This window comes from Perognathus longimembris, chromosome 1 (genome assembly GCF_023159225.1).
Source record: "Perognathus longimembris pacificus isolate PPM17 chromosome 1, ASM2315922v1, whole genome shotgun sequence".
Lineage (NCBI taxonomy): Eukaryota > Metazoa > Chordata > Mammalia > Rodentia > Heteromyidae > Perognathus > Perognathus longimembris.
In genome coordinates this window covers 141,126,451-141,151,569 of record NC_063161.1, presented here as the reverse complement: position 1 = coordinate 141,151,569, position 25,119 = coordinate 141,126,451, and the positions used below count along the sequence as shown (strand labels likewise).

Sequence of the window (25,119 nt, the reverse complement as noted above, 5' to 3'; positions counted from 1 at the left end):
TCCCTTGGGACTTTCTTAAAAATTCCTTCAGCCCTACCACCCTGCTCTCAAATTCTTCCTTTCTTCTCGCTCACTTGGGATGACAATTTGGAATTTGATTTAGAAGTTCATGTCCTTTGGTTTTTTATTTTGTTAGGGTTTAATTTAATTTAATTGATTTTCATTTAAATTTTCTTGGCAGGACTGGAGACTTATCTTAGGAACTCACACAGTGCTCTATCACTTGAGTCATTCCTCCAACCCTTTTTTTCAGTTTGGTTTTCAAATAGAGTCTCTTGCTTTTGCCCAGCTTATTTGGGTTCTGATTCTTTTATCTCAACCTCCTTATTGGCTGAAACTACAGGTATAAACCACAATGTCCAGTCTTGTTTTTCTTTTTCAGTTAAGAGACAAGGAGTCACTCCGTTGTCTACACTGGCTCAAGCTTCTGGCCTCAAGTAATCTTGTTTTTAACTTCCCAACTAGCTGGAACTATAGGTTCACAGCACTGTCTAATGATAATGTACCTAGTTACTTTATGTTTTTGAAAATTCTTTACCTCTGTTTTGTTAAGCAACATCATATATTAACATACCATAAAGCACACGATATTAGTTTGTAAAAAATACTTTTTTAAAATGGAAAAAAGATTTATTGAGAAAAATTACCTCTACGTTTCTTGCAAATCTGTTCAATGCGTGAGTTCTTATACCTACTGTGCATTAGGTCTAATGGGTTATGCTTGTTTAGTTGGAGTACATGAAGAATATCCACCCTTACATAGATGCCTAGTTGAAAATGTGTATCTTTGTTACTTCATGGAAACCCAACACATGGTAAAAAGATAAGTTTCAGACTATCAGTGAACTTTTTTGTACCATGAGATATTAAAGTCCATTGGTCTCCCTTGACTAGAAATGATTCTTTTACCTTTGCATGCTTTTGATATACTGATCATTTGTCATCATGGTTCACTGATATTCTGTACGTCTTCAAAATAGTGATATGTTTTGTTAAATGATATTGTATGTAGAGGTCACATTCTTTAAGATTACCTTTTTAAAAAAAAACCACTTAGAAAGCTGTCAAGGTCATACTGACTGATTTATTTCCAAAATGAGTGATTTTTTTCCCCTTAAAAGTTCAAAATTTTATTGTTGTCAGCAGCTCACCTCAGTGGTTTTCCTTGAAGTGACACTTTATGCATTTTTGAGAAAATTTCTACCTTCTGTGAGGTTTCTCAGGTGTTTCTTTTATGTGGGAATGGTGTTCAGTGGATAAAGTTACTTGTTAAACTTTTAGCTCATTGAGACATGTGCCCTTCCTTCCAGGGCTGTCAGCCCTTGGGTGGTGCTTCTTATTTTCCTCCCATTTTTTCCACATAGAATATTAAAAAGACAGAGCAGTGAGGATTGGCAGAATATAGCTTAAGTGATAGAGCATATACCTAGCAAGCTGTGAAGTCCCGTGTTCAAATCCCTGTATGCCAAAAAATAAAGTTACGATCGATACGGTGGTTCACACTTGTAATCCTAGCTAATTGAGAAGCTGATATTGGGAGGGTCTCAGTTTAGGGGCAGCCCAGGCTCCTTTCCCCCATCAACAAACAAAAAAACCCCCAAAAGGTCCCAAGATCCCATTTCAGCTAATACAATCTGAGCATGGTGCCTTGTGCTTTTCATTAGAGTTGCATGGAAAGCTGAATTAAGTATGTTTCCCAGGCTAGCCTGGGCATTAACTAGGGTCTCAACTCTAGTTACTAGAACTAGATAAAAATTTAAAAATGTAATAAGGGATATTAAACATACAGCTGCTCAAAGCTGATATTAAATACTATGAAAAATTTTACTGCCACATAAAGAACTTCTTAAATGAAGCTGATGCTGAGTATGTGGCAATGAAGAAAGCAGTGAGGACTGAATCAGGTACCACCTCCCTGATTCATGCCAGTAGCTTTACCTGGTGTTGATTGTCTTCACACTATCAGTGCAGATGCCAGTGTGAGCAAGAACAAATGCTTGAGTTTTCCTCCCAGACCCCCAGAAGCGTCTTGGGTCTCCTGTTGACCTGGAGCCATACTTTGAAAACCACATATCTGACTATCTAATATGCTTGTTGGTCAGATGTTGGGACTGTCCTGGCATGAATTAGGTAATTTTTGAAACATAAATATTTAAAATTATTTTTTATTTTTATTTTAAAGGGGTTGTACAGAGAGAGGGGTTAAGATGACATCAGGTAAAGAGCACACATTTTCAGACAATATCACCTCTTCCTTGCTCTGTCCCAACTTTTCCCTCCTACTGCTTGAAGGCTTAGATGAATCTCCAGGCTTCTCTTTCATGTCAGAGTCTATTCTTGACATTGTTTGAGTTCTGTTGCTAATGTTGCTGTCTTTATTGTTTTCCTTCTTTCTAAGCATGTAAACTAAAAATACTATAAGGATTTAGTTAATATTCCAGAAATGTCTTTTTCCATTTTATCCAACTGATACTTTTTTTGTTCCAAGTATAAAAGTTTGCTTAATTGGGAACTGCCAACATATAATTAATTTATTCAGTTTCTTAAGAATTTCAACAAGATATTTTATATCATTATGACTCAGAAACTATCTAAAATTTTTTGATAAAAATTCAAGAATGACTTAAGCCTCCAAAAGAATGCTTGTCAAACAAAAATCACAAATAAAGGCATTGTTTCTTGGAATCAGCTGCATTGTTCATTCATTCTTTATCCCACAGAGTCAAATAGTCAATTGTTGCATATTTTTGTAGGCATATTGTAACATTTTCAGGACTCTATGTGAGGAACTCTTGTAAATGAAACCAGCCTGCTGTTGAAAGTTCTATTATGAAGACGCATCTGAGGTTTGCAAGAAATGGCCAAGACAACAAAATATGTCTTTATAGTGATACTTTTGAGGTAGGAAAGGAATGGATAGGCCTTTCATAGACTAGATGAACGTTTGACAAAAAACAGAACTACTGTTTCAGAAAGGGCACCACAATAAAAATCAGACATTACAACGTATGATACTGTAACCTCTCTGTACGTCAGTTTGATAATAAAAATTTGAGAAAAAAAAATCAGACATTAAAGAGTCTGGTTCCACTTCTGTTTCTACTTTATAGCTTGCCCTTGGGGGTAAACATTTTAAAACATTAGCTTTAGCATATATAGCTACAAAATAGAAGTGATATCTACATTGCTTCCATCGTAACACTTATATGAGGTTTGTGGAAGCATTTTTAAAAATTGTCATGGAAGATGTTTTCCTTTTCATTTTGCTTCCATGGGTCTTTTATTAAGAGGAAGTATTACTTTCTTAGGAAGAGTAGAAAGACATCAGACATTACCAATGCTATGAGGGAATTTAAGTTGAGGAAAGGACAGGAAATAAAAACACTCAGGTGCACTATAGATAACTGTCCATCTTCAGTTTTATTTAATGTGTGCATAGCCATCTTGATATTTGGTTCTGGTGGACTCACTGGTGATAGATCAACTGAAGTCAGTAGGTCTTAAGTGAATACTCATTTTCTATCTCAGGAAAGTCATTGTGTGTCTTTCATTGTGATACTTTTCATATTTATAGTTTGGTCTATGTTGTAGATAGGCAGCAGCCAACACAATATAAATGCTGGAACTTCATGGTCTGCACTTAGGATCCTACAAAATACTTATCACTACAAGGTGTATTTATTCTTACATGTTCTCTTGTAGGCACTTTATATACATTCCATTTTTGGTAATAATCATGCAATATGTAACTTTATCTTGTTAAACTTAGCATTATATAATTAAACATTTCTTTTATAATATTTTTGATAGTTGCCTAGTACTATTTGAAGGAACACACCATAATTACCACTACTACTACTGTTTTTTTGACTCGATGTTTTTATACTCCCCTAACCCCCTTTTCCCCATCATTTAAAATAGTCCTCAGTTCTCATCTTTTTCAGTTATGGTAGTAAGACTCTATTGCAAGCACACTAGATGGGTGTAGCAGTTCGTTCACAAGAATTAGTTCTGACATCAGCTTTTTTCTTCTTTGTCAGATCTTGGAGTCCTTGTGGATTGTTATGAGCCGGAATGTGAGCCTGCTGTTCACCACGGTTACCACGCTGCTGACTATCCTCTTCTATAGCGGCACTGCCCTTCTCAATTTTGTGCTATCCCTGGTATGTATGTCTAGATAAGTGCACTTCAAGTACACCTCCTTCATTAAAGCATTTTCCTGGTTCTGTTTGCATGTGTAGGTGTCTGTCTTCCTGTAGTTTCCCAAATGTGATTTTTTAGGAAATGCTGTCCTTTGTTTTGCAGATAATTTTCCTGACCACACTGTTTTATCTATTAAGTTCCAGTGATGAGTACTACAAGCCAGTGAAGTGGGTGATAAGCTTGACACCACTCTCTCAGCCAGGTCCTTCCTCTAATATTATTGGCCAGTCTGTGGAAGAAGCTATCAGGTAGGGATAAGAGTCTTTTTCTTTTTGGTTCCAGTTTTGAGAATTGAATTCAGGGCCTGTGTACTGTCCCTGAGCTGTTTGTTGCTGTTGTTGTTTTGTTCAAGGCTAGTGCTCTACCACTTGAGCCACAGCTCCAGTTCCAGCTTTTTGGTGGGTAGTTGGAGATAAGAGTCACATAGAGATTTTTGTCTGGGCTGGCTTTGAAGATCAACTTCAGATCTCAGCCTCCTGAGTAGCTAGGGGTACAGGCATGAGGCTAGTGCAATTCATGCTATTCTTGTTCCTCTCACTAGCTATTTTCCATTAGAAGTATGTCTTCTATCTTGAGTTTAAACTCCTGGTAGCACACTTATTGTTAAATTAGTTAAGGATTCTGGTATTCTCAGGATTTTTATTTCCTTTTGAGAGGTGCAGTGCACATGTTATTGCTTTTTGTTTTGAGATAGTCTCACTGTATATCCCAGGCTGGCCTGGTATTCTCTGTAGTCTAGGTTGGCCTTGAACTCCTGGTACTGCTGCCTTCACCTCCTGAGTATACCCAGTTAGTGTAAATGTTAATAAGGAAAAATACTCGGGTTGTTCCTTATGCTCTGGCCTGGGATTTACAACTGTGTGATGCCTGCCCCTTATCAGCTTTCTGTCAACTGTAAGGTCAGCGTTCATTATCATATTACTTGTTCTGGTGAAACCCCCTCTGCTTCCATAAACCTCATCTTCTCAGGAATCCTAGCTCAGATATAGGAGGAGAGTATTTTTTCCCCTAATCAGCTAGACTGTGCCCTTTGAAGGAATAGTTTGGGTAGGAGAAATGCAGAGTTTTTGGTTACCTCTAAGTCACGAGCTCTGCATGCTTTATAGACTTGCAGAAACTTCTGTGAATGCCTTTGGGGTCTGTATTAGATGCTTCTGAGTGAGACTCTTTATTACCTTAATATCCTATAGGCTGTGGTTCCTGACCTCCATTTCTTTTTTCATTTCTGGTTGGGAGAAACCATTTTCAGTCCTGACCTCTCTCACCTCCTCCTTAAACCCTATTGCTCATTGCTTATTAACACGACTATACAAACCATTTTGTACATAACTACTCAAACCTCATATCATCCATTATACCTCCTCTTCCTAGTAAGTTGTTAGCCACATGATCTTAATACCTTAAAAGGTTTTAAAAGTCTGTCAAATAGTAAATCTTTTGAGTGGGATTTCTGTTTCTACATACTTTTAAAAAATACCACTGTTTGAAATGTGACATTACTGACAAATCATGATTTGACCTGATAATCCTGCCTGACTACTTTTGGCTTACCTTTTCACTGTGTTCATGTAACAGCTGGGGAGAGCACCACTTTGATCTTTGGAAACCCTTCATTACATTCCAGTATAATTGAAATGTATGCCATCTCCAGGGAATTTAGATTTTCTTCCTTTTTCCCTCCTAGCAAGGTGTGGGTAAAATCTTCATCGTATTTGACTTCTTTGATTGGATTGGAAGTCAAGTGGGACTTTAAAAGGAAAATCCTCTTAGTAGCCACATGGAACCACTCATATAATGATTGGGCACAGACTTGGTGGGGGAGGAGAACTGGAAATGTCTTATCTAAAATAATAGCCTTCAAAATGACTGTATTCAAGGTCTTCAAGGAAGTATTAATTGTAGCATTCCTTCTATGACCTATAGCCTTTGGTTATAATCCTTGGAAAACTACAAAAACTCCAGTAATAAAATTATTATTTGCTTATCTAAGTGCTATCATTCTGACTTTAAAAAAACAAATTCTCTCCCCCAAATGAAAAATAGCTTTTTTAATGGTATTGGGATCTGAACTCAGGGCCTTATGATTGCTAGGCTGTCATTTTACCTTCTGAGCCATATTTCCCCCCTGCTTTTTTTTTGCCTGGCCTGGTTTTGAACTTTGACCCTCTATATCTCAGCCTTTTGAGTAGCTAGGATTATAGTGGCACTGGTAGAAAAATCATTTACCTCTTCCTGGTGGGATAAAACTCTTGAAACAGTTATTTCAAAGGTTGACACCAATCCTCTAATCAGTGTGTACAGGAAAACACCTTCCTTGTCCATAAAGAACTTTTAAAGAAATTTGATGCTTTATTTTCCTGAAGTACCTCTCAGCACTGATTCTTACTCTCACATGTTTTGAAATCAGAGTTCTTAAAAATTTCTTAGAGTGAATGATTTGTTGACTGCCTCTAAAATGTCTTTATCATTATTGAGTTGCTCATTTGTACCAAACATGCCACCTTTTTTTGTTGTTGTTTTGTTTTGGTAATACTAGGGTTGAACTCAGGGCATCACACTTGCTAAGCAGCCATTCTTACTAATGAGCCATACCTCTAAACCCTAAGTTCTACTCATTATTATTATTATTTTGCCAGTCTTGGGGCTTGAGCTCAACCTGGGCACTGTCTCTGAGCTTCTTTTGCTCAGGGCCAGCACTCTACCACTTGAGTTACAGTGCCATGTCCAGCTTTTTCTGAGTAGATTATTGGAGGTAAGAATCTCACAGACTTTCCTGTCCACGCTGGCTTCAGATCCTCAGATTTCAGCTTCTGAGTAGCTAGGATGATAGGCATGAGCCACTGGTGCCCAAATTAACCTTTTTATTCTGACCTTTTTATTTATTTTTACATCTTCCAAAAAGAATATGTTTTTCATGGACAAAAATTATTATTATTATTACTGTTTTTCAGTATCCTTGTTTGAAATCAGTCTTGCCCTTGCTAAGCCAGATGCTCCATCAGTTGAGCCACTCTGTTAGTTCCTTTTTGCATTGGTTATTTTCCAAATAGTGTATTGTTTTATGTCCCTACTAGCCTAGACTGCTATTCTATTTGTTCCTTTGTGGCTGGGATGGTAGGTGAATGCCATAGCAGCCAGCCATTGAATGAGGTAGAGTCTCATGAACTTTTGTGACTGGGCTGTCCTTGAACCACAATCCCCTGATCTCTACCTCCCAACTAGCTAAGGATAACAGGCTTGAGCCACCATGTCTGCCTAAAAAAGATTTTAAGAGGAAAAATATTTATACAAATGATGGAAATATTGTAATGTCAATAAAGTGTAGTTTGGTCTGTAGATTATCAGTAATAAAACAGTAGTCATTCATCATCATCAACATTGTAGTTAAGTAAAAATCACTATGCTCATTAAAAGTGGAGTGAAATTGGGGGAACTGCATGACTGGATAGAGAAGTATCTGTTGTGTTCCCAGAGCTTTGCCATAAGAAATATGTGACTCCTTTATGATCATGCGTCATCAAAATTTTGGACCTTAATTATTTTAATTCTGAATCAGTTTTAAATTGAATGCATTTGTGAGTTGGTTTTCATTTCATGATTTTGAGTTAGTAGCATGCACTCTGTGTCCCCAAACCATTTTCCTCCCTCCAGCAGCATGTTGTCTCCTGAATGTATACATCACACCCTTCTCCCCGGTGCTCTCATTCTGCTTGCTCTGGTGGAGATATTGCACATTACTAAGTTGCATGTTGTCACGGCCTCAATGCAATTTAGTGTGTGTGATATTTTCACATGAGTGCATGCACAAGGGTATGGCTCTTGCTTGCTGGGATTATAGCTTTTCAGTGCTGGTGGGTGGAAACCCTTTGGACAAAGCATTAGATAGGAGACATGTGTATGTACCACTTTAATTCAAATATGTTTCCCCTGTGCAGGCTAATTGTGAAGAATTAAAAGTTTTGATTATTGGCTGGAGATATGGCCTAGTGGCAAGAGTGCTTGCCTCATATACATGAAGCCCTGGGTTCAATTCCCCAGCACCACATATACAGAAAATGGCCAGAAGTGGCGCTGTGGCTCAAGTGGCAGAGTGCTAGCCTTGAGCAAAAAAAAAAAAAAAAAAAAGCCAGGGACAGTGCTCAGGCCCTGAGTCCCAGCTCCAAGACTGGCCTAAAAAAAAAGTTGATTATTGAAAAAGAAAGGTCAACATTGATCATTCAGTAAATCAATATTTTCTTTTGGACTTTAAGGATACTAAGTTTTTCTGAAAAGAAATTCTTATCGATTTGAACTATTTAAATGAAAATGTATAATGAAGAGTTTAAAACTATAAAAAGAATTTTCATTTATTTGCAATATTAACTTTGAAATAGAGATAATCTCTTATGCATATTTGGGAAATAATAAATTAGCTGAGGTTCTTAAATACTTAAGACATTAAGTATGTGCCTTTTCCAATTATTTGATTAAAGATTGTTGTCATGTACCTGACTTGTATTTTATTGTTTCCAAAGCAATGACCTTAAGACAATGTTTTGTATGTAGATTCTCATTGTGATGATTTAAAAATTGCTACACATTCATTTTAATGGGCTTGTAGAGGAAACTTGTCTTGAGATACATATGTTTACTAATTATCTATATAATTGATACAAGCCTTGTGTTTGTTTTAGTATTAATCATCAAGATCAGGAGGCATTGTCAAGGGAAAACCATCTATTAGTGATATAAAAATATGGAATTAGTTGTATACACCAGCATATCCAAATTATCTCTAGTGTTACATGCAGCTGTAACTTATAGCTGTTTTCAGTGGCGGTAGAAGGCTTTTATGCAAGCACCTCTTCTCTGTACCCCTTCCACAGCTTTTGAGTCCCCCTTACACAGAAAGACTATTTGCCTCATGCTGGAGGTCTACTGTTGACTAGATTTCTATGCATTGTACTGTGGGACTAAGTTTCTAGAAGGAGAGAAAAAAGTTTAATTCAGAGAGAGCGTAGGTATACAGGCAAACCTTGAAGACACTCACTACTTGTTTAGTTGTAGACCATTATGCTAAAGACAGGCTATATCGTTAAAACAAATTGCATCCCTTAATTTAAAAAAAAAAGTTGCAAAAAGTGTGCTAATGATCATCTGAGCTGTTGGAAAAATGAATCTGGTAGATTTGTGGCCTAAAGACACGATTCTTCAATTTGTTAAAAAGAACATTTAAAAAAAATTCTTTATACTATCTGTGAAATACATTATAGGAAATTGGAATAAAACATAGTATTTGTGATGAAGGGAGCTAGAGGTACTTTGCCTAACGGTAATTTTATATGCTCTGTCTATAGAAGCTCAATGTCGTTGTCCAGTAACTCACCTTCTACTTGAGGTACACTGTAGCGCAGTGTGCAGTAAGAAAAGAATATTTTAAAACAGATGAAAGCTCTTGTTTCCTGATGGATTGATGGTCTGGTGGTATTCCTAATTGACTGTTAGAAAGAAATACAGTAGAACTAGTACAGACATATTTTAGAGAAGGTGAAATATGATTTTGGACTTTTCCTTTTTTCCTTGGACGTGTGCTTTCTACTTGGCCATAGTCTGGCCCTGTATATCTTGAGTAGATAGAAATTCTTGACTCTTGTTTATCATTCTTCACACCTGTACTTAGTTGCTTTAAGTCTCATTCCATAAAAAGCAGGTCATAGCCAGGTACCAGTGGCTCATGCCTGTATTCCTAGTTACTGAGGAGGCTGAAATCTGAGGATTACAGTTCAAAACCAGCCCAAGTAGGAAAAAGTCTTGAGACTCCAATGAACCACCAGAAAACTAGAATGGTGCTGTGGCTTAAAGTGGTAGAGCACTAGCTTTGAGTGAAAAAGCTGTGGGATAGCACAAAGGCCCTGAGTTCAAGCCCCACCATAAATAAGTAAGTAGATAGATAGATATGAAGATAGCTAGCTAGCTAGCTAGCTAGATAGATAGATAAAAAGTAGGTCATCTCATCAGTGAGAGTAAATGAGGCATGGACACACACACACACAACTTTAATGCTACATAGTAGAAGTAGTCAGATTTGTTAGGAAAAGCATGGAATTTTTTTATTCTACTGAGAGGTTTTCTTAGGGTGGGGCAGTGGCTTGATTGGAGCACCATGGTTCCTTCCAATAAAGAAGCCCTGCTCAGTAATGGTTTACATGTGGTATGGGCCAGGGGTATATGTGTAAGTTGTAATAATGTCAAGTCTGCAAGGGAGGAAGTATTGAAAGAAAAGGTGCCTGCAGCTCAGTAGCCATTGTCCCTTTCTTCTTACATTGAAGTAAGTCCTGCTGAGCTATGAAAAGAGGGGAAGAATCACTAAAAAGAAAGGTCACAGGCAAATCATATTTGGGAGAAGGTCAAGTGTAGAGATGGCACATTACATAAACAGAGTGGTAAAGCTGATGTAGGTTTTCTGCCAATTTCTAATAACCACCTTTTATTTTTGTTGTCAGTCCTGGGGCTTGAACTCAGGGCCTGAGCACTGTCCCTGGCTTCTTTTTGCTCAAGACTAGCACTCTACCACTTGAGCCACAGCACCATACTTGGAATGCTGAGCTCTGCTTCTGTTCTCATGTCTGCCTCTCTGACTAACTCTCCTGCCCCTGCCCTGACCTTTTAAAAGAAAATTCACTACTTTATTAGTGTATACATATAATTTAGTACTTTTTAGTGTAGTGTGCAGCCAGCACCACTAATTTCAGAGCGGTATCTCTCTTGATGTGTATATTTTACATACATATACACAGGTTTATATTTAGTTGACAAAAGTGGTATGTATTTTATGTAAACAGTGTGATATTTTGATATATTGTATACATTGTAGAATTAGTAAATTGACCTAAGTAATATATCCCTTTTTCATGTACTTACTATTTTTGTTGTAAGAATATTTTAGGTCTACTTAGTTGATTTGTTGAGTTATAGTCACCAATGCTGTACAGTCAGTCTCCTGAACTTACTCATCTTGTAAGGAAAAGTTACAGCCTTGACAGTCTCCTCAACCCCCTACCCCTGTCTCTGGTAACCAGTTTACTCTATGCTACTTTAAGTTTAGTTCTTAGATTTCAATAATGAAAATGAGCTGCTACATAATATGTAGTAATATGTATGTAATATGCTTTTATATGCCTATTTTATTTCACTTAGTGTGATGTCTTCCAGGTTCAACCATGTTGTTGCAAATGCAGACTTCCCTTTTTCAAGAATAAATAGTATTCCTTTATATGTATATACAACCACATTCTCTTTATTAAATCATCTATCAATGTAGGCTGATTTCATATTTCACCTATTGTCAATAGTGCTGCAATAAACATGGAATACAGAAGTGTTCTATATATTGTGTACTGATGTAAGTTCCTTTGGCTATATACCTAGAAGTGGGATTGCTAGATCATATAGTAATTCTGTTTTTAGATATTTACTAAACAAAAATAGGGGCATGCATTTGAACGCTTGTAGCAGGTAGCAGCATTACTTATCATGGTGGTAAAACTTGAAATAGTCCAAATACCCATCAGCGGATGAGTCAGTAAATGAATTGTGTACTCATGGGACTACTCTGTATATACAATAGTGTGGATGAAACTCAAAAACATTAGGTGAAAGAAGGCTGAATGCATAAAGTTCCATAATGTCCATGGGATTGGTTGTTCTGTTACTGAACTGTACACTAAAATGATTATATGCTAAATGATACTGATTTTTTTCTTGATTTTTAATAAAGCTATGCTATATGATATTCTAGAAAAGGAAAAATTAAATGAAATACCTGGAGGTTGTGAAATCAAACACCCAGAGATTGTCAATTTTCAAAGAGAAGTTAATGAAAAGAATATAATGGGGGTGATGGAAATGTTCTAAATGTTCTATCATTATGTAGTGATACTTATGTCAGAGGTTAAAATGTATTGATTAACACTCTTAATTTTGGTGAGTTTTATTTGTATAAAGCTGCTATATAAAACCAAAGGAAAAATGTGAAGAACTTGATGCTAAAAAAATCTAATTGGGCTGGACACCTGTGGCTCACGCCTGTAATCCTAGCTACTCAAATGGCTGAGATCTGAGGATTGTGCTTTGAAGCCAGCCCTGGCAGAAAAGTCCCTGAGAGACTCTTATCTCCAATATCTGTACTCAGAAACCGGAAGTGGCACTATGACTCAAAGTAGTAGAATGCTAGCCTTGAGCGAAAAAGAGCTCAGGGATGGCACCCAAGGCCTTGAGTTAAAGCTCCACTACCAACAACAACAAAATGTAGCTGGGGCTGGCAGCTGGTGGCTCACACCTGTAATCCTAGCTACTCAGGAGGCTGAGATTTGAGGATTCCAGTTCAAAGCCAGCCCAAATCGGAAAGTCTTGAGACTCTTTATCTCCAATGAACCACCAGAAAACTGGAAGTAGAGCTGTGGCTTAGAGTGGTATAGCACTAGCCTTAAGCAGAAAAGCTCAGGAACAGTGCCCAGGCTGTGAGTTCAAACCTCATGACTGGCAAAAAAAGGAAGAAAAATAAAAAAAGGAAAGAAGGAAAGGCAGAGGGAGGGAGGGAAGGAGGGAAACAAAATTATTCTAGTAGATTCCCAGAGGATTTTACTCTGCTGTTGTGTAAAGCTTGGATGCCAGCTCATAACTCATTAGGGAGGAATACATTATTTCCAACCCTAATTAGGCTGCATAAATATGCCTACTATCTACAAAGAATACACAGTACATTTAATGTCCAAAAAATTAATTGAAATCTGCCTTAATGAGGCCATTATAATCCTATTCCCAGAGGCAGAACAAAACAGACTGTGCTGTTTTTTACCATACAGTTGCATATTTGGTAGCACTTTGTTTTTGCTATAAAAAAAATTCTAAGTAAGGATAGTACAAGTGCCATGTCTGTATCTTTGCCTTATGACCTCTCCCTAGTTCTAGAAAGATTCTATGTCAACGCTTCTGTCAAGTAGTTGACATTATTTCCTGTTTCTCAGCAATTTCTCCTTTGGACTCTGTTCTCTTGATTTTTTTTTCCTTCCCTATACATGATTTCATTCCATCTTAGGCTGATGTTTCTTTGTCCTTAGTCCTTTATGAGAACACAGCCTATTGGCCTACAAGGATATCTTACCTTTTCTATCATTAATCCATTCTGGTGTACTTCACATCTTTTGTTTTGAGTTTACTGTTAAGGCTTGTATCTGGTTTCAGCTTTTCTGGGATGTTTTCATCATTCCTGTTGACTTAGATTTGCCCAGACTAAACCTGTTACCCTGTTCTATTCCTCTTCCATTTGAGCCTTACTCTCCTTCTCAGAGTCTTTGAATTTTCTTCTGCCACTGCTTTCTTATCACAGTTAAAGCCTGAAGTTCTGTTGTCTTTTTTTTTTTTCCTTTTTTAATTGCTTGTAGGGTTTTTTTTTTGTTGTTGTGTTTTCTGGGATATCCCCTTCTGTCTTTTCTATACTACTTCAGCCTGGGCCTTGTTGGAAGGCATCTCATAGCACTTAAAACATTCTTAAGTGAAAGCTGTTAATCAGGATGGCCATTTGGGGAGCCTTTTGGCTCCAAATGCCATGCCTCAGGGCCTGATGGCAGCACTTGACTGCTCTCAGAGAATACCTCTGGAGATGCTTGTCTTCCTTATGTGTTATATTGTCATCTTTGCTGCCACATTCTCTGCTTTTTCAGCTTCAGCTTTACCTGTCATAAGCATTTCCTTTGCCCCCTGCAGAGCTTGGGTCTTTATAATTTTATAACACATGGGAGTTACTTAAGTTGTTCCTTAGGTCTACTTACTTATACTGTGCTAATTAATTTTTACACTGAAGAACAAAAATAAAGTACCTGGTATTATAGAACTTTATGTGCTGAATTCCTGTATTGAAAACGATACATCTGTTTAGAGTTAATAAAGGTTCTTGTCTTGAGTTATCCCCCAATGACCTGCACTGTTTGATAGCCATTCTGGAAGAAGTTACTTTGTACAAAACTTACAGAGTTAAATAAATGCATAAATTTTGTTAATAAGAGAGATTAATGAAATGTAAGTTACACTGTTCACTGTCACTTACCTGCCCTACTCTTCCCTCCTTTCCTTTCTCTCTCCTTTCTGAGTGTTGAACCCAGGACTTCTGCCATGCTGTTTTTGCTGTATTATCAAGCTACACTACAACCTCCTTTGTTCTTTCTGAATTGTATTCTTTCATAGAATTCTTCTTAGAACTGAATTCTCTCCTTGAACATCCCATTTATACTCATGAAATATAGTTGTAATAGGTGAAATATCTACCTCAGAAGTGGGTAGGGCATTTAAGGTGTTTCAGTTCTCTTTTCATCAGAGAAATTTATTAGGGACAGCTGAGTAAACATTTCTTGAATCTTAAATAAACTTTTTCTTTAATAAAGTTGAAGTAATGTTCTCAAACCCATTGAAGAATTAAAGCTATTGCCAGATTTGGAATGAAGAGGTCAGAATTCTAGAAGTATTGGTATTTCTGAACCATAATATAATGTCAATAATGTAAATATGTTTTCTTTTTGTCTTTGGCCTTTTAGAGGGGTGTTTGATGCTTCCCTAAAAATGGCAGGCTTCTATGGATTGTACACCTGGCTGACTCATACTATATTTGGCATCAACATTGTCTTCATTCCATCAGGTAACAATGGGAACTTCATTGTCAGGCCATTTTTCACTAGGAAATGCCAGCTTCCTTAAATATAGGACAGTAAATCTTATGGCTTAACATCTAGTCTAGATTAGGAGTAGAAATAGTTTTACTATATTCTTGGTAGCTGGAACCGGACCTAGTACAAGAAAGTACTGATAATATATTTGTTAAATTATTGAATGCCCTAGAAGTTGGCACATAATTGGCCCTTGGCAAATGAATAGGAAGGGAGTATTGTGTTGTCAAATAGCTTTGTCTCATAAGGGATACTGTCTCAGGGGTAATATATGTGTGTGAAAGCACTAAGCTAAATGTACACACCCAAACCAGCTATGTTCTGTTTTCATAATGATATCCCCTTTTCATAAGACCACTTGGTAAATAAACATCATGCTTTTTTTAAATGTTGTCCACCTTTTCCTCCTTTATTTCTCTTGTTGCTTTTCTAAATACCTCTGCCTTCCATTTACCTCTCCCATCACTCGTCCACTTTTATCTTTTCCTCCTTTTTATTTTCCTTTTTCCGTTTGAAATAAGGGTCTCACACTTGCTAGGTAGGGACTCTTTGTGAGCCATGCTCCCATCCCTTTTTGCTTTTGAGTCAGGTTCATATATATATATAATTTTTTTTTTTTTTTTTGGTCTAGGCTGACCTGGACTATGGTCTGTCTTTGCCTCCTGAGTAGATGAAGTAACTGGCATGCAAGCCACCATGCGTGGCTTTTTTTTTTTTTTTTTTTTTTTTTTTTGAGATGGAGTCTTAATATTTGCCTGAGCTGGCCTTGAATCCCAATCCTCCTGATCTCTGCTTCCTTAGTAGATGGGATTATAGGCATGGGCTACTGAGCCTGACTTCCCTCTTTATATTCCCAACCAAGTGCATTCATATTCGTTCCCATTTAGGTGTTCATTCATCTAACTTCTGACATGCAAGCCCCTTGCAAACTTGTGGAGGTTATTTTATTTTGTTTTTGGATAGCAGCCTTAAATATGAAAGTAAAGCCACTCTTTTGTCTTTAAAAAATTGTTATTGAAAAGTGATGTACAGAGAGATTACAGTTACATAAGTCAGATAAAGAGTACATTTCTTTTTGAACAGTATCACTCCTTCCCTTGCTCTCTCCTACTTTTTCCCTCCTGTTGCCACCCACAAGTTGTATATTTCTCTTTCAGCAAAGTATCTAGTATCACTGCTGCATTTGTTCACCCTTTATTCCACCCCACTTCCCCTCCCAAAGACAGATAAACTAACAAACAAGACAACAGGAAAAGAAAACAAAAACAGCAACAAAGGAAAAAACCTCTTATTTCCATTTCTTGGAGCTTACTTCAATAAATATTATTTTATCTGATCAGATGCACCTAGCTATTGTGCCTTTGTGATCCACTCCTAAGAATATCCATGGAGGTTATTTTAGAACTTCCTGTGAACTGGCAGCAGGATAGTGCTGTTCTTATTGTTTAGATAAGAAACCAAACTTTTCCAAGGTCATGCACATGGTTAATATTTGGTTCATATCTGCTTGACTTTCAATCTGGAGGGAAACCAGATGGAGAGAGAGAGAAAGCAAGAGCGTGCTTGGGCATTCATTGCTGAAGGTTTGGGGGTTTTTGTTGTTGTTTATTATAACTAAGAATATAAATCCATCTCTGAGGTTTAGAAACAAATTTTTGGTTTGGCTTTGGAATCAGTACAATTTTTGACATGCTGGATTGCTATAAGGCTATGTATTAACCATTGATTCAGAAAAATAGCTGCAGGATACCAAGATTTTATTACTGAAGAATAAATTCATAAAATAGATATACATGTGAGAGGATTTCTTATAAAAAAATTGTAAAGCATTGGACCTTTGTTTGACCAGAACCCAGCTAGAAAGGGTATATCATTCTTTTGAAAATACAGTCTGTGAATATTTCTTTAATTTGTATGGGAGGATATTTTTTTAAAAAGGAGCAGATAGTGCTTAGATTTTTCTGTTACCTTACTGTTTTGCTGATAATGTGACGTTGCCTTTTCTTTTTGTAATTTTTTTTAGCTTTGGCTGCAATCCTTGGAGCTGTGCCATTTCTGGGAACATACTGGGCAGCGGTTCCTGCAGTTTTAGACTTGTGGCTGACCCAGGGTTTAGGATGCAAGGCCATCTTGCTGTTGGTTTTTCATCTTTTGCCAACATACTTTGTAGATACTGCAATCTATTCTGATATATCAGGGTAAGTTTCTGAAGTTACGGGTGACTCATCCACACATTTGTATTGCTTTTGAAAAGATCCTTTCCTTCTTTCATTCTTCCTTTTTTTTTTTTTTTTTTTTTCCGTGGTGAGAGATGGGATGAGTAGAGTTGGGGGGAAAGAACTGGTGGTATGATTTTCCAGTAAAGTATTATTTTTTGTTCTTAGATAATGAAATTTAAACTGAAATAATGTACAAAGTATATTTTGTTATTGTATAAGTATTACTTATGTTACATCAAACTCAATTTAAAATTAGGAATAATTTTTCTTGATTTTTTTGTGGCATTTAACCTAGGAAAGAAATATTATATACATATATATACACACACATACATATACACACACACATATATATACACACACACTACTTGTAAGTACAGTAAAGAGTTGTGGTTATTTCTTGCCTTTGAAGAAAAAAGATGAGATTGTAGGTCTGAGAAGTTTCATTTTAAACCAAATTAACCGTGGGCTGGGAATATGGCCTAGTGGCAAGAGCGCTTGCCTCATATACATGAAGCCCTGGGTTCGATTCCCCAGCACCACATATATGGAAAATGGCCAGAAGTGGCGCTGTGGCTCAAGTGGCAGAGTGCTATCCTTGAGCAAAAAGAAGCCAGGGACAGTGCTCAGGCCCTGAGTCCAAGGCCCAGGACTGGCAAAAAAAAAACCAAACCAAATTAACCCCTGTCAAGCAGAGCTATTTCTAAAATAATACAGTTCAGTGATTAATACAAGTTGAGATTTTAGTGAGAATTAAAATTGAGTCATAAAATAAACATCTACCATTTTGAATATTTTGATCGCTTTTAGGAATTAGTAAACCAGTCAATTCTGACTTAGTTATATATTCAGATTTGCATTGCTTATTAGAATTAGGTTGTAACAAAATGTTGAATTTTGATCTGCTACTTAAATTTAGAATATGACCTACTGAAACTGTGAAAATAGTTTGTAAACTCAGTTTTTACATTTTAAAATTTTTATTTACTTTTTTTCAGTTTTTATTTTTCTGCTTCTTTTTTCCCCTTCCCTTCCCTTTCCCCCTTTTTCCTTTTCCCATTTTCTTTTCTTGTTGCCTCTTTCCCTTCTTTTGCTTTTGAGAGAGTCTCCTGTGTAGCCTAGCATTAAACTCTCCATCCTCTTGCCTTAGCCTCATGTGCATATACCACTATATCAACTTCATTCTGTTTTCTTTAAGTAAATTAAAGGTAGAGTAGATGAGGTTTAAGTTTATAGAGAGTAGTACACTTACTAATTTAAATTGTTATAAAGCTATTAGTATACCTAGTTTTCTCTCTTGTGGATTAACCTAGAAAATAACTGATGTAGAACAACTAAGAAGCCCCAAAGTTGCAGAGCAAAAAGAAATAAACAGCTCCCTAAGCTAGTCATACAGAAAACTGTGTGCTATAACTTGAGAGAGAACCTTAGAATTAAATGAAAACTAGGGTATGGTGGTTGTACCTATAATTCAAGACAGGAAAGTATTGCATTCAAAGCCAGCCTGGGCTACAATAGTGACCTAGTGTCAAAGGAGGGAAGGAGAGAGAAAAGTAGACACCATTGTGATTCACTGATGTTTAGTAGGTTATGTTTTAACAATAGGAATGCATACATACTTTATATGTAATTGCTTTCACATAAACTTTGCTATAAATTTTACACTAAGATTTATAGTTAGAATTTAAAGATTTATATGTATCTTAAGAATGTTCAGAGTCATTATGAAAAGTTTAACCATGGTGGTTCATGCCTGTAATTTTAACTACTCAGGAGGTCGAAATCTGAGGATAGAGGTTTAAAGCCAGCTGGGGCAGGAAAGTTCAATAAGACTTTTATCTCCAATTAACTATCAGAAAATTGGAAGTGGAGCTGTGGCTCAGAATGGTAGAGTGCTAGCCTTGAGCAAAAGAGCTCAGGGACAGTGCCCAGGCCCTGGATTCAAGCCCTACGACTAACCAAAAGAAAAAAAAAAAAAGGAAAGTTTAGTTTCAACTTGTTTTTTACTTTATCTTCAAAATATTAAAATCAATTTTATTTAAAGGCTGTCATACTTTATTCTTTTTAACTCCTTAAGCATTTTTTATAGGAATTTTCCTGAGGTATATTATTTAGGGAAAACGTTTACATAGCAAATATGGAATGCTGACCTAATCCTTTTGGGGAACAAATGAGAGAAATTATGAATAGAATATGCTTGTTTTCTGAAGACTGGCTCACCACCGTGTTAATCATTAAACTATAATACAGCATCACACATCCTTCCTGAGTATTCAGTTACTTGTTTTTCATTAAGTTGTTCCAGTCATCTGTGTCATTTAACAGAACATGACTTATTTCCTAGTCCCTCTTACGTCAGTGGTTGTGTCTTACCAGTATGCCCTTCTTCCATAATGCATTTTATCTCATTCCGGTTATGTAAGTAGTAGTGTGATAAGCTGCTGGGCAATTTTGACTCTCTTATGAAATAAAAACCTCAGGCTTTATTGACAACTGTCCCCCTCATGTGGTGTTTTATCATTGCCTATGTTGAAAACTAATTTTAGAAGATTGCCAGAAGTCTAAACAATAACAGGAATGTTGCTGTGGTTATTATCTTGTTAAAAGAAACAGTAATTGACTGAATTACATGCTAAATTGTGTCCACTTAATTATCTTTGATTGAGATAAACCCAATAGTTAACTTATGTAACCAGTTCTTAGCCAGCATTAATTTTCCTCAGGAAACCATGCACAGTGATTAACAGAGCACAATTTATTCTTTCAGTTACTAGACCAGTGAGGAGAGTTAGCTGTTACACATTGGCACATAGGCAAGAAAATCCTTCTATCTCAAAATTATTAGAATGTTTTGTCATCTGTACTGAGGTAATCTAAGGGGAGACAATAACTGGGTGGAGAGCGGGGGAGAAAAAAAAGCAGGATGTATTAGAAAGTTATTTCAGTTTTTCTCTAATGACTGTATTTAAAAGTGTCCCTTTTATTCCAGAGGTGGTCATCCTTACCTGACAGGCTTGGCAGTGGCTGGCGGAGCATACTACTTAGGCCTGGAGGGAGCCATCATTGGGCCTATACTTCTCTGCATACTAGTAGTTGCTTCCAATATCTACAGTGCCATGCTAGTTAGTCCTACAAATTCAGTGCCCACACCAAACCAGACTCCATGGCCTGCTCATACTCAGCGGTGAGTTCAAAATAGAATGGTCATAAACCATATGTAAGTGTTGAATTTTAGCCTGCCTGTTAAAGTAAATATCTTCATCTAGGCTTGTCGTGATAGTGATATTTGAGTGTTTGTGCTGTGTAGAAGATGCTAAATAGAAATAGTTTAGACTCTTACCAGGAACATTAAAAAACTGTATTGAGTCTGAATTGTAAATATCTTGGGAGACCACAAATAAGAGCTACAGGTTTAGTTCAGTGCTAGAATATCTGCCTAGCAAGCATAAGTTCCTGAATTCAAACTCTAGTACTGCCATTAGACTAAAAATAAATGAACTTAAAAGTGGTTTTGGTATCACATGATACTTGGCCCTCTGGACCACCTGCCCTCTGGCTTATAGAGGCCTTCTCGATTGGCCCTCTGCAGAGGGTCCCTAGACAAGCTGCTTCTGCATTGACACCTTTAAATCAGCAGGAAGTAGTAGGACATATTTGTCACCCATGTTCCTTAACAGCAGTTAGGGTCACCTCTTCAGAGGGGATTATGTTACAACATGATCATGTCTAGCAGCGGTGATGCAGGGTTAGTAGAAAGGCAGACAGGGAATTGTGACTTGGACAACTTGTGGGCATCAAGTTAACCTGCCTGACAATGAAATGAGGATAGGAGACTAGAAAAGGGGCAAGGACATGTGGAACAAGGACAAAAGAATGAAAAAAGTGAGAACAGGTGGTCAGGGAATTTATGGCCCATGACAGGATAAACAAACCTTCCTGTCAAGAACAAAATGGGGGCTGGTGGCCACAACCTTATAGGAAACAGAAAGGAGGCCACCAATTAGAAAACCATCCAATCATCACTATTTAACCCCAGGCCAACCTCTGTAACAAAAGAAGTGGTTGAAGATAGCCAAGATATACTACTAGCTCTTTTTCTTCAAGTAAACAGTCTTAATACCTTTAAAAAATAAAAATAAGAGAGGTTATGCTATACTAGGTTGAGGCAGAGACTTTCTGTCCTCAGGTAGAAAAACACCAGGTACCTTCCATTCCTGTGAAATGGAAGAGTTGTTGACAAGTTGCTCTCATCAGGTAGTTAATGAAGTTGTTTTAGTTTTTGCCTAAAATTCATTAAAAACATGACTGCTTTCTTATTTTACATGTTACAGTTTATAGAGACATGATCTTTCTTTCTTTCTTTCTTTCTTTCTTTCTTTCTTTCTTTCTTTCTTTCTTTCTCTCTCTCTCTCTTTCTTTCTTTCTTTCTTTTCTTTTTTTTTTTTTTGCAAGTCCTGGGGCTTGAACTCAGGGCCTGAGCCCCGGCTTCTTTGTGCTCAAGGCTAGCACTCTACTTCTTGAGCCACAGCGTCACTTCTGGCTTTTTCTGTTTATGTGGTACTGAGAAATAAAACCCAGGGCCTCATGCATGCTAGGCAAGTACTCTATCACTAAGCCACATTCCCAGCCTTGAGACATGATCTTTGAATATAGAACAAGTCAAATAGTTTCTGAGAACAGATGGAAAAGGATGTAGGTGATTTTGAGAAAGGCTGCCGTTTGGAGGGTGTGACATTATGATATTCTTCCTTGCCTTTGCGGGGAGGGCAGCATTTTACCACAGAGTCCAGGCTACCTTGAACTTACTATATAGCCTAGGCTGGCCTCAAACACATGACCCTTCTACCTTAGCCTCTGAATGCTAGGATTATAGGTGCCTGTCACTATGCCTTGTTTGTCCTTCCCTCTTTCATAAAGGCAAGCAGTTGGGTCCCTGATTGGCCAAGAGGGCAGTTATTTAAAAGCAGTAGAGAGCCTGGTGACGTACATTTGCAATGACAGCACATACTAACTTGATGCTTACTAAATAAGAAGAGAAAACAATATTGGTTAATATTTCGTTGTTGTTTTAGGGAGAATGAACTTTGAATGATTCTAAGTAAGAAACTTTTATCAGAAACCAGGGGCTCATGCATGTGATCTGAGTGACTTGGGAGGTAAAGATTTGGAAGATTATGGTTCAGGGCCAATCAGGGCAAAAGAAGTTTGCAAGACTCCATCTCAACAGAAAAAGCTGGCTTGATGATACACACTTGCCATCCCAGCTAAGTGGAAAGTGTAAATAGGAGGATTGATATCTGGCAAGCTGCAGCAAAAAGCCAGAATCTATCTAAAAAATAACTAAAAATAAGGGCTGGCAGCACTAGCTTAAGTAGTAGATTGCCTGTTTAGCACATACCAGGTCTTGAGTTCAAATCGCAGTGCTCTCTTCCCCAAAGAAGTTAGTTTTTAAGATGAAACAAATGAATATAAATTCTTTGAAGGACAAAAGACCTCATTTCCTTTTCTCTATTCTAAAAGTAGACAGTTTCTAATCTAGTGGTGTGGGGGTTGGGAAAAGATAATGTGAGAAACAATGTAGCCTTCCTTTTTTAGGGGGTGTATAGTTGAAGAATAAAAGGTTTCTACATTGTAGAAATTGTCTACTGTGAAAAATAATAAGTCTTTTCTCTTTTCCTTTTCTAAGAGGAAACTCATTTGACTCTAATATTTTGATACTTACCTTCATATCTTAAGATACAGTGTGTGTTTTCTGAATACTGCTCATTTGTAGATGTCATTTCGAGTTCCTGCTTGAAAGATGAAGAGCCAGCTTTCATTTTTTTTTTTTTCATAACAGCTCAACTGTGGTTCTGGGGAATATATGGAATACTTTGGATCAGTATTGAGTTTCACATTATGATAATTCTCTACATTATGCTTATATTTGAGGCACTTGTATACGGTGTCCATCTTTTATTTGGGGGAGTAGGGTGGGAGGACAATATTGGGTTTTGAACTTTGGGGTCGAGAACGTGCTAATAAGCAGACCCGCTAGCACTTGAACACTATCACTTAGGTACAACTTAGCTGAGTCCTTTGGATGGGATCTGAAAAAGCTTCAGTCAAGATGTCAGGCAGTCTCTCTTGTTCTTGACAAAATTAATTTTAGACCTGAGGCTCATATCTCCTAGGATGTGCCTCTCTTCCTAGGCAGTTCATGATGGTTTTTCTTTTTTCTCTTCAAAGTGAAAATGTATTTTTCTAATTTCTGTATATGATTTCTACTTTTTTTTTTAAATAAGAGAACTTATTAATTAGATTTGGCCTACCCTTCACAATCTCTCCTCTTTTGGTTTAAGTCTATTGATTAATCAGGAGTGTTTATTATACTTGCAAAATCTTCTTCTCTTTGCCATTTAACATAATCATAAAATCATGAAGAATGGTCCAGGTTGTAGAGTGAGTGCCTGCCAATGGGGATCTTGGACAACAAAAATAATCGTGAGGGCTGGGAATGTGGCCTAGTGGGAGAGTGCTTACCTAGCGTGCATGAAGCCCTGGGTTCAAGTCCTCAGTACCACATATACAGAAAAAGCCACAAGTGGCGCTGTGGCTCAAGTGGTAGAGTGCTATCCTTGAGCACAAAGAAGCCAGGGACAATGCTCAGGCCCTGAGTTCAAGCCCCAGTACTGGCAAAAAAAAAAAAAAAAAATCATGAAATAACATAATCATGAAATCAGATGGTGAATTTTAGTTCTTGGCCCCTGTTAAATGTGAGACACGCCGAAGTTGTAAGTCGGTTACTTTGCATGTAACTGTAATAGAATCTGTCAGGACCATTGCTTTGTATGGCTTTAATATCAGTGATGTTGGTCCTTGTTAAGGCTGGTAGGTTGCTCACAAAAAGATGTAATCTCCAGACCAGAGCTTAAAAGCCTGAGTGCAGCAGTTATCAGGGACCCAGGGGAGTGGGGGAGAGGATGGGGCTGATTGTGTGCAACATATAAATGCTCCCTGACTCTTCCTGTATCATCCTGCTCCCCACCCTCATGTCTTGTTGCTGTTCTCTAGTCCAGTTCACCTTCTCCAGAGAGAAGACTGTGTAGTTTTCTGCCACAGAGGGGAAAAGAAAGGGATGCTGCTTGGCTGGTAGAGGTGATGAGGCAGGGGAAAGGTGATGTGTTATGCTTTGCAAGCAGACTATAAAAAGCAGTCCTCTGCGTTGTAGTCCACTTTCAGACTTACTTCCTGTCACCAGTTCCCAAACCTCTTAAGAATTTTTGCTGAACAGATCAAACTGTATTTAGGCCTTTCTCAACACTTGGTTTAAGATTCAGCTTTTTAAGATAGGTAAAACCATAGCACTTGGCCCTCCATATTCTCTAAGTTTGTTGTTCTTGCTTGTTGTTAGGTTCACCCTCTCCTAGCTATTTATGCTTTTTAAAAATACTTTTACTGGCATTCTAATGGTGTTTTGACCTGAAGGCAATGTGTGTTCAGTGCCTCACTCTTTAATGAGAGACTTACATGAACTGTTAGTTAAATAAACACAACCCTTCTAACCTTTATTGGGAGTAACTGTGTGCTAAATCCTATTATAAAACTTTACATGTGTTATCCTATTTTGCTTAATCTGTCCAGTGTTTTTGCAGGAGGTTGTCAACTCTCGTTTCCCTTGGTATTTACATGAGAAAATGGAGGCTTAGCCACCTTGCCCACAGTCACATAACTGAGACGCTCACAGGCTGATATGTTTCGTATAATATTCTTTCTCTGTTTTTGTCTTTGAACTCTCCATCCAGAGAAAATCAGGTTCTTCAGAGCTCCTCCTGCTTACCGTGCTACAGTGTGGCTGTCTTTGTTATTTCGCAAGTCCTCATCTATCATCTTTATCCAGTGCTATTTGACCTCACTGTGTCCCTTACCTGCTAGCTGCCAGTGCCACCTTGGGTCTGAGCTGGCCAAGTCCCTGGCACTTCTCATGGGACTGCTGCAGTCACCTGAGTATTCTGGCTATC

General features: G+C 37.5%; 1 protein-coding gene across 3 annotated transcripts in view; it reads left to right on the top strand.

The window, feature by feature from the left end:
• The window catches only part of Tmem245 (transmembrane protein 245), a 78,532-nt gene that overhangs the window by 45,329 nt on the left and 8,084 nt on the right, over positions 1–25,119 (top strand). For 2 of the 3 annotated variants that reach the window (XM_048338652.1, XM_048338645.1), the window contains 5 exons: positions 4,041–4,163; positions 4,306–4,451; positions 14,772–14,872; positions 16,924–17,098; positions 20,109–20,303. In XM_048338652.1, the coding sequence (XP_048194609.1) occupies positions 4,041–4,163; positions 4,306–4,451; positions 14,772–14,872; positions 16,924–17,098; positions 20,109–20,303 (740 nt within the window). Of the gene's footprint in view, positions 1–4,040; positions 4,164–4,305; positions 4,452–14,771; positions 14,873–16,923; positions 17,099–20,108; positions 20,308–25,119 lie in introns of those variants that run through there. The other variant, XM_048338659.1, reaches the window with a different exon arrangement.